Raw genomic sequence first — 9,620 nt, forward strand, 5'->3', positions numbered from 1 at the left:
GTGTATCCGGATTCGTCTCGTCGTTCTGAGCAACTTTCATGTACAAAGTTTTCCCATTCGAGCTACGGTTTATTTTATATGTTTTTCTAAAGTTTTAACCATTTTTTGAATTTATTTATCTATTTAAATCTAACATTATCCAGAATAATGTCTGTTGACGTCATCATGACGTTAGCAGTCAACTGTGACCGTTAACCGGTCAAACTGACAGACGGGGCCCGTTGACTGGGTCAACTACATAGTCAGCAGTCAACCGTCTTGTTGACTTAGTCAAACTGACGTGTGGGTCCAATTGTCATTGACTATTTAGTTTAATTAGGGTTTAACTAATCTAATTACTGTTTAATTAATTAACACTAGTTAATTAGGTTAATTAAACATAAATAATTAATTAATTAATATTTTTTTGTTTATTTAAACATTCTGGGGCCGTGGGCCCCATGTGTCTGTGGCCCAGAGGGACTAGCGGGCATGCAGGCGCGGGGTGCCGGGGCGAACGGACCTGGGCAGCCAGCGCGGGGAGGGGGGGTCCGGCCATGGCTAGGACGGCCGGAGCTGCGTCCGGCAGCGCCGGTGGACGGCGCGAGCGGGCGGTGGGGGGGAGCGAGGAGGGCTACGAGAGGCCGGGGCGAGGCCAGCGACGCAGGCAGGGGAGCGATAAGGCGAGGAGCGCGGCGTGAGACGCGCGGCCAGCAGCAGGGGAGGGCGTGGTGGTGGCAGGCGCGGCGGGGTTGGGGCGCGACGGGCGTAGTCCGGCGCGGTCCGGCGGAGGTGGTGGTGGCCTAGACAAGGCCGGAGAAGATGGCGCGAGCAAGGGGTGCGCGAGGGGACCACGGGCGCTGCGACGAACGGTGGCACGGGGCAGCATAGGCGCGCGCGCGGGCAAGGGGCGAGCGGGGGTGGCACACAGTAGGGAGAGGCGGCCAGCAGAGCAGCGGGGCTGGCGAGCGGGGTGGCCGCGACATCGGCTGGAGGTGGTGGCGCGGCCGGGCCGGTGCGGGCCACGCGCGAGCAGGGGCTGCGGGGCGATGCGAGCAAAGGGGAGCGACGACGCGGCCGGCGAGGTTGTGGCGTGCGCGGGGGAGGCAACTCCGGCGGGCGCGGGTGCTAGGCGGCAGGGGAGCGGCGAGCAGGGGAGGCGCAGCGGGCGTGGCCGGCGGTGGGCGCGGCAGCCGGCGGGTTGGTCGGCAGCGCGCAGCGAGCCGCGTCGATGCGGGCAGGGACGCGCGCGAGCTCGGGCGCCCGTCGACGGCATGCAACGGAGAGGGGGAGAAGAGAGGGGTGAGGCTCACGGGGGGGATCGTTGGGCACGGGCAGCGGGGGTCGTGGTGGGGGACGGGGACGGGCACCGTCATCAGGGGCACGGGGCACAGTCATCGGTGGTGCGAGTCATGGTCGTCGGGGTGGATCCCTGATCCAGATCGAGGGGAGAGTGGGAGGAGTGAGGGGGATCATGGGTGTAGCGGTTTTAGGGTTTCGGGGGGAGCAAGGGGGCCATATAGGACGGGGGGTGCGGGGTGGGCCGGCCTGGCTGAGGGAGTGGCCTAGTGGGCCGGCCTGTTAGGTCGGTTGGCCCAGGGGGAGGGAGGTTTTTTTTTGTTTTTTTCCTTTCATTTATTCTTTCTGTTTTATTTTAGTTACACTTTATTTTTAGTTTAGTAAAATATGACAATAGCTTAAAAAATAGGGTTTCAAAATAAGCCACTACCCTAAAAAGTTCAACCTCAAAAATAAATAGTTTATCATTTTAATAAATATCAAATGCATTTATCTAATCGTTTCAACTACTGTTTTAATCATTTTAGAGTATTAAAACATTTTATAAAAGTGGGGTTTCTTCACCACAATTAACTTTGCATTACTTGGCACAACCCGACATTTTAGTTTTAAAGTTTGAAAACTTTTGTTGTTTGCCTCTAATTCAATTTTGAATTTGAATCGGTTTTGAACTATCCCGAGATTAACTAAAGTGACACAGGTGACGTGGCATCATTAGCGGGGAATTACTGTAGTCTAATTATCCAGGCGTCACACCAGGCCACCCTGGTGGGTTGTGCCCCCCTCGGTGGCCTCCCGCATTGCCTCTTTGCTCTATAAATACCCCAATATTCCAGAAACTCTAGGGGAGTCGATGAAAAACAATTCCAGCCGCCGCAAGTTCTAGAAATGATAGATCCAATCTAGACACCATCACAGAGGGGTTCATCATCCTCATTGGTGCCTCTCCGATGATGCGTGAGTAGTTCATTGTAGACCTACGGGTCCGTAGTTAGTAGCTAGATGGCTTCCTCTCTCTCTTTTGATTCTCAATACAATGGTCTCTTTTAGATCTATTTGATGTAACTCTTTTTGCGGTGTGTTTGTTGGGATCCGATGAACTTTGAGTTTATGATCAGATCTATGTTTTTATCCATGAATGTTATTTGAGTCTTTTGATCTCTTATATGCATGATTACTTATAACCTCATATTTCTTCTTCAAATCTTTTGTTTAGTTAGGCCGACAAGATTGGTTTTTCTTGCCATGGGAAGAGGTGCTTTGTGATGGGTTCGATCTTACGGTGCTCGATCCCAATGATAGAAGGGGAAACGACACGTATGTATTGTTCCTATTAAGAATAACAAGATGGGGTCTATTCCTACATGAATATTTCTTGTCTACATCATATCATTGTTCTTATTGCATTACTCCATTTCTCCATGAAGTTAATACACTAGATCCATGCTGGATAGCGGTCGGTGTGTGGAGTAATAGTAGTAGATGCAGGCAGGAGTCGGTCTACTAATATTGGACGTGATGCCTATATAATGATCATTGCCTGGATATCGTCTTGATTATTTGAAGTTCTATCAATTGCCCAACAGTAATTTGTTTACCCACCGTATGCTATTTTTCTCGAGAGAAGCCACTAGTGAAATCTACGGCCCCCGGGTCTCTTCTTTATCATATTTGCCTTTGAGATCTATTTTTATTCGCTTTTATTTTCAGATCTATTAATCCCAAAAACCAAAAATACCTTGCTGCAATTTTTTTATTTTTTTATCTCGCGTTCTCGCGAGATCTATTTATTCGATTTACTACAAATTTATCTATATTTTTACCTGGGAGGGATTGACAACCCCTCTTTCACATCGGGTTGCAAGTATTTGTTCTTTGTGTGTAGGTGCCGTTCATATAGTGTTGCGTGGTTCTCCTACTGGTTCAACAACCTTGGTCACATCACTGAGGGAAATACCTACCGTAGTTGTGCTGCATCATCCCTTCCTCTTTGGGGAAATACCGACGTAGTTCAAGCCACATCAGATGCACACCCACTTAGTTTCATTTGTGAGCTTTCATACACTTATAGCTCTAGTGCATCCTTTGCATGGCAATCCATAATCCTCGCGTTGATATCGATTGATTGACATCCCCATAGCCCGTTAATCCGCCTAGTTGATGCGAAACTTGCTTCATTCTCCTATTGATCCCTACCACCGCATTCTATTCCACCCGTAGTGCTATATCCATGTCTCACGCTCATGTATTGAGTGAAGTTGAAAATGTTGAAGTGCATTAGAAGTACAATCCAATTTCCTGGTTCGAAACCAAGGTGTCGGTTCTAGATCCGGCGTATCTCGTAGTAGGGGTCCTAAGCTAGGTGTCTTGGAGCGATGGTAACACGGACACATAATTTTACCCAGGTTCGGGCCCTCTTGATGGAGGTAAAACCCTACATCCTGCTTTTGATTGTATTCATATGAGGAGATAGTACAGAGTACATGCATCTACCACAAGATTGTTCTAATGAATATGAGATTGTCTATTGACTAGCCTGGCCTCGGTTTATATAACACACCAGAGGCCTAGGGTTTAGGAGAGTCCTTGGCTTGAGCGCCAAGTCTTGTGGAGTCTTCCTTGTATGCGGCATGGGCTGCCTAAAGTGGCCCATTAGTGAATCGCCATGGGGGTCCTCGGCCTGACCCACCTGGTCGGGAGACGATGTGGTGAGTACCCCCTAGTCCAGGACATCGTCAGTAGCCCCCTAAACTGGTCTTCAAGTTAGGGACGCTCCTCGATTCTTCTGAACTTTTCTTCATCTTCGGTCGTTAGTCTTGAAAACTGGTTCAACAAATCTTCTCATCTCCGATCTTGAGGATCGCCGAAGTGAATCCGAAGAGTTCACACGTCGGGTATCCGAGGATCCCCTTTTTAAGTTTTTGGCCTTTACCAATGCCTTGTTATTTTTATGCCACACCTCGGGTTTGAATTTCTTCCCTAGCGGCAGTGTCCCCTTGCATTCGAGTTCCAACGCCGGACTGCATCTGAGGTATCCTCTTGTAGCCGAACTCCAACGCCAGACTGTATCCGAGTTCCAACGCTGGAGTGCAACTGAGGAGGCACAGAGTACCTCGTGGTTGAAAAAGTTTAAGGAGTTTATCCGAGCTTAACACTGAAAAGTTCTGTATGGAGCCACCCGCGCGCGACTGAGCTTTATGCCGGAAACATCCTATATGGATTTAGTCACTTGCATCTGATCTTTATGCCGGATTGCTTTCGACCTATGAAATTTATTTGCTGATGAGATGTATATAGCCAGTAGCCCTCCAAGTGTGTGTCGGTCTAAAACTTGAGATGCATCTAAACGAAAACATGAAACCGCTGATCCTAGTAGCCCCTGAGACTCAGGTCGATTCGCGAAATCGGCCTGAGGATCAACTCCTAGCTCGGCAGCATACGTAGGAATAGAAACGCAGTGTAATATATTAGAGGTAATAGTGATCGGTGGACGGGCCCCTGAGAGAGGGTCATGAGAAGTCACCGTGATATATTAGCTTGATGCCGGATAGGTCCCAGATGGTGCCTATTGTTGTCCAAAGACACGTTTTCCCATAGTTCAGTCAAAGCCGAACACTAAGCCCTTTGAATTTTTTGCATTGAATAGGCCATGTAGTAGCCCCCGAGACACTAGTCAGGTGGCAACACCAGATCGGGGGATCGTTGTGCCCCTTTAATATTAGTAAATGATAAGCCCAAAGCCCAGTAGCCCCTGAGCCTTAATGCGGGCGCGGGAGGCCGAATTAAGGATCGATATCTAGAGTAAAATCACAGATTATGTGTAATTGTTCTATGTATCCAAGTATTTTACATCATTAATGCTCGGATCCACATTGTACAAAACTTTATTGACCGACCATCGGCTTCAACCTCCTCGGCCAGTAGCCGGGGAGTGTTTGTCCCACTTTATAAAGCCTTTATAGGGGAAAAGATTTACGACAAACAAGGCAATCCGACCATACGGTTTTATAAACAAAGGTACGCGGAGAGATATGTTATATTACTATTAACGTAAGAAATACCTTCCAAAGAAAATAGTCCCGCCATCGGTTCCTTTCTTTGGGTTGTCATGATGACCATGATGAAACCTCACCTCCGATCAATGTGGGAGGAAAATACTGAGGATTTAGTTTGGGGAAAGTTCCCGAACTCTAAGGTCTGAATGGACCAAAAAATTTCACTTCCGTCGTTGCCGACCAATTATATCCTTTACGATGCTAGCTTTCGGCTTCACCCAGTCCGAGGTACTAATCCGGATGACCCGGTAGTAACAATCCCAGAGGTGCTCCCTTTACCGCCTAGCCGAATAATCGGGAACGTAGGGGTAAGCACAAGAGCTAGGCAACCCAGCTTGGCCAAAATCTTAAGTCAAATTAATGCATATTTATGGCTTTATAACGATGATTGCGGAAGGCAGCCCTCGTATATTAAATACAAACACCGATGATATGTTTATTTTGACTCCATTGCGACCGCTTATTAGTTGAAAGTGGCCCATCGTCGGCTTCCACCCCCTTGTAGATGCTACGCAGGGTGTTTCCGCAATAACAAAACAACCCTTAGCCGACGTCTCAGTGCCGAAGGAAGTTGTGTTAGAGGAAACGAGGCAATCAGATATGCGGGCTTTATATCTTTCACTTAGTCATATGAGCTTAAAGTTGGGAGGCCAAATATTAGCCCCGGTTAATGTTCGGCGATAACCGAGGTCAAGCCGTTAATACTTTGGCCAATATTATGAACGACCCGTCGCTTAACACGGGGTGTCCTCCATCGATCTTATAGTTTAACACAGTCATCAGATCACGGACCAGTTTACGCTTATTGTGACAATCAGTTTTCGGCTTTCTCCACTGAGGCGCTTAACCATGCGAGCTGGAAGCACAATCGCAGTGGTTCTCCCACTACTGAAATCAGGGATTTTGCCGTCTGCCAGTTCTTTGCCGTCTGCTTGCGGACGGCAAAGAAGGTCTTTGCCATCAGCTACCAAACAACAGACGGCAAAGAACTGGCAGACGGCAAAGAAGGTCTTTGCCATCTGTCATTTCTTTGCCGTCTGCTGGCAGATGGCAAAGAATGTCAGCGGACGGCAAAGAGGTGCCACCGGATGCCAATATACTGCAACGGTCCAACCCCACTTTTTGCCATCTGCTGGCGGACAGCAAAGATTCTTTGCCATCTGTTAACGGACGGCAAAGAGGGGGCTATCTTTTTTTGCGGGTAAAAAAAACCGTTGCCCCACCTCCTCTGTCTCTATCCCCTCCCTCTCCGCCCCTATCTCTCTGCCCCACCCCTCTCTCCCTCCCGCTCGTCTCTCCCTCTCCCTCCCGCGAGAAGCTACGCCGGCCGATTCCGGCGAGCTCCGGCGGGATTCGACGACGCCCGCCCCACAGCCGAGAGCCTCTCGACCCCGCCTTCCTCGACCCCACGCTGCTGCGCCACCTCGCCTCCGCCCGCCGGTGCGTGCTGCCACCTCACCGGACCCCAGGAGCCCCGCCGCCTCACGCTGCCGCCTGCCCCGCGTCGCGCGCCGCCACCTCCCCACAAGCTCGCCGCCCCGCCACGAAAGCCTCGTCGCCGGTCGCCCCGACCTCGAGATCCGCCGCCGCCATGGGAGCCGAGCACCGAGCTCCTCTGCGCCCCGCCCGCCATGGGAGATCTGAGGCCGGCCGGGAGGCGGGGATGGGGCGTCGGTGGGCCCCTGGGATCTGCGCGATGGCGCTGCTCTGGCTCGCCGCGGCCGCAGCCGAAGATCCCGATCCCGACGAGCTCGAGCGCGCGTGAGTCCCGCTCCTCCGCCCTGTTTTTTCCGTGCCTGCTCGCTTGCTCTGTCTGTGGCTCAGTACTGTCGATTGCGTTGCCTGTGCTCCGCGGTTCCTGCAATTCTAATTCTGTTTGCAGTCTCGTTGTTCTTCAGTCCCCATCGTGTCTTGTATTTGGACGAGCTCGTGCTAATATGTGGTTGGTACACTACCTGGGCAAGGTCATTTTGATACTGATACTTGTGGGCAGCAGAGGGTTCAAAGCCTGACCGTCTCATGGATCCGCTGATAATATCCCGGAAGTAAATATTGTTGCTTGCTTCATCTCTACTATTTTCTGTAACTGCTTAGTGTTAAGCTCATGATCAACCTGATTACTTATGCGGGAACCTTCTTACATAGGCAGGGCGACAACAATTCTTCTTCCTCAAAGCATATATTTTCTCCAAGTGATCAACAAAGTGTTTGGTCCATTTGGAAGGTACACAAGTTTCTGATGTTTCTGTATATTTTGAGACAGAGGGAGTAGTTGTCAGATCTTCTTTTAGCACCAGCAGTAATCTCAAGTTTCTTAAAAACAAATGAAGTGCCTACATTACAGTATGTGACGTAGGTCAACTCTCCTCGGATAAACCTATTTCCAAAAAGAAAATCTTGCTACTGAAATAATGCTACATTTTGGAGGCCTTTTCTTTCTGGACATTATTGGCATAGTCTCGGGCTCTCATCACTATGAATAATAGAACACATACTACTAGGAGGAATCACATTTAACTATGCTATTCATAGGGTAGTTTTCTTGCTGTTAAACATGTCCACCGGCATACATTGTATCTTATTGTGCTCTTACTTTTTTGTCTAGGTACTTGATGCCTCTTGGTCAGAAGATGATGGCGAGTTCCTCATTCCAATTGAGTTTATATTGTGTAGGTTTCTTCGTCATGATCTGGATTGCCACAGTCATGTTCAAGTCCAATGATATCTTGCGCAAGCAGACCGCTCTCAAGGTTGGTTCTTCATAATAGCTTGTCTATCAATGTGCTGCTTCTGCTTCTAGAGGTTAATTAATTGTTCTGCCAAGCATACTGCTCTCAAGGGCTTGTGCTTATCTTGTGTATCAACGTTCTTGTTCTGCTTCTAGCACTGGGTCTGTCCCTTCTATTGAGGAAGCCGGCTGGCAGACTGTTGCCGTCACTAAATCCCTAACCCTGGGGCCTGTGTTAACTCCATTTGATTGTAAAATTGCTTAGATAACTCAATTTGATTGTCCTCATGGTGTTCTAACATGCTTAGAAGAGTCGGAAACACTATAAATGGTTTGGTACGGATATGTGCTCTAGAATAGTGATTCTGGCATGCTATATTTTTCATTACGGTGAATGGTATTCTCTTTTCCCACACAGCATGATTTCCCCTTTTGGGGCCTCTCTGCTTCAAATTATTCCATATGATTGTAATATGCGGCCTTGAAAAACTCCTATGGTTTTCTATGATGCACTCAAACATCCTGTCGAACATATTGTATCAAGAGAGGGCATGACATTGCAACCCAGTGATTTCCCTATTTATGAGTTTTTAGGTCCTGTGAACCAATTAGGCCCTTGGTCATTTCTTGAACTCAATCAGTAACTCATTTGTGGAAAAAACTTGACGATGTGTGTACCTATGTGTTCTGTTCTGTTTTGAAGTGGATAACATTGCCCCGTGTTTCACTTGGAAATAACTTATGTTTGTTGAATAATAGGAATTTATGCACCATTTATATCTGTTCATAACTCTTAAACTAGCACTGCTCTCCTTAAAATTTCTAATCAGGCTGACTGTTGTTTTGTGCTCCACAGATACTTGTCCGGCAAGCTGCTATGGTGGTCAAGTGTGTGCTGCCTAGGAAAATAGATATTTAGTTTTAGGTCATTTCTTGTAATTTCAGATATGGAGTGCTTGTCTTCAGTTTTTGTTTTTTACTTTGTGAAACTTGCTACCTATGGATGAAACTGTGTAATATTGATGAAACTATGTATATGTATGGATGAAACTTCCTACTATTGGCAACATGTGTTGGATATCCTATATTGGTCATATATATATATATATATGTATGTGTGTCTGTGTGTTTGATTTTCTATGAAAATGAATGGATATAAGAAGAAACAGAATTAATGCCAATTTGGTCTCTTTGCCATCTGCCAGGGACGGCGAACGGCAAAGAGGTGCTCAAATTTGCCGTCCGCTGGCTGACGGCAAAGGCCGCCGTTAGCCGCCTAACGGACTAACGCTGGCGGACGTCCAGTATTTTGCCGTCACTCCTCTTTGCCGTCCGCTGCTGTAGGCAAAGCACTCTTTGCCGTCCGCTATAAAAAGCAGACGGCAAAGGGCCTGTTTGCCGACCCTGTCTTTGCCGTCACTGTTTGCCGTCCGCCACTGACGGCAAAGCTCTTTGCCGTCCGCCATCCCTGGCTTTGCCGTCCGCCGTGGCAGATGGCAAAGTAGCTGATTCCTGTAGTGTCCCTTTGCATACCTAGCCGAACAAAGCGGAACGTAGGA

At 48.4% G+C, this 9,620-nt stretch overlaps 1 protein-coding gene across 2 annotated transcripts; it reads left to right on the forward strand.

Moving 5' to 3' along the window:
* The first annotated feature begins 6,972 nt into the window (after positions 1-6,972).
* Positions 6,973-9,098, forward strand: LOC125553813 (uncharacterized). Of its 2 annotated transcripts, XR_015602082.1 has the most exons (4): positions 7,006-7,094; positions 7,232-7,557; positions 7,939-8,083; positions 8,918-9,098. XR_015602082.1 is itself a non-coding variant. In XM_048717507.2 (3 exons), exons 1-3 carry the CDS (start codon positions 6,997-6,999, stop codon positions 8,978-8,980), a joined length of 306 nt encoding a protein of 101 aa, XP_048573464.2. In that variant the 5' UTR covers positions 6,973-6,996; the 3' UTR covers positions 8,981-9,098. The 2 variants fall into 2 exon arrangements, 1 of the variants encoding a protein (XP_048573464.2); XM_048717507.2 differs by lacking the exon at positions 7,232-7,557 and having other exon boundaries at positions 6,973-7,094.
* The last annotated feature ends 522 nt before the right edge of the window (positions 9,099-9,620 follow it).

This window comes from Triticum urartu, chromosome 4A (assembly GCF_056163025.1).
Source record: "Triticum urartu cultivar PI428250 chromosome 4A, HENAU_Tu73, whole genome shotgun sequence".
Taxonomy (NCBI): Eukaryota; Viridiplantae; Streptophyta; class Magnoliopsida; order Poales; family Poaceae; genus Triticum; species Triticum urartu.

Excerpts from the sequence above, each read along its gene's own strand:
- LOC125553813 (XM_048717507.2), top strand. The coding sequence starts at position 6,997 with ATGGGGCGTCGGTGGGCCCCTGGGATCTGCGCGATGGCGCTGCTCTGG. Across the intron at positions 7,095-7,938 it reads CCCGACGAGCTCGAGCGCGC|GTACTTGATGCCTCTTGGTC; the intron begins GTGAGTCCCGCT and ends TTTTTTGTCTAG. Across the intron at positions 8,084-8,917 it reads GCAAGCAGACCGCTCTCAAG|ATACTTGTCCGGCAAGCTGC; the intron begins GTTGGTTCTTCA and ends TGTGCTCCACAG.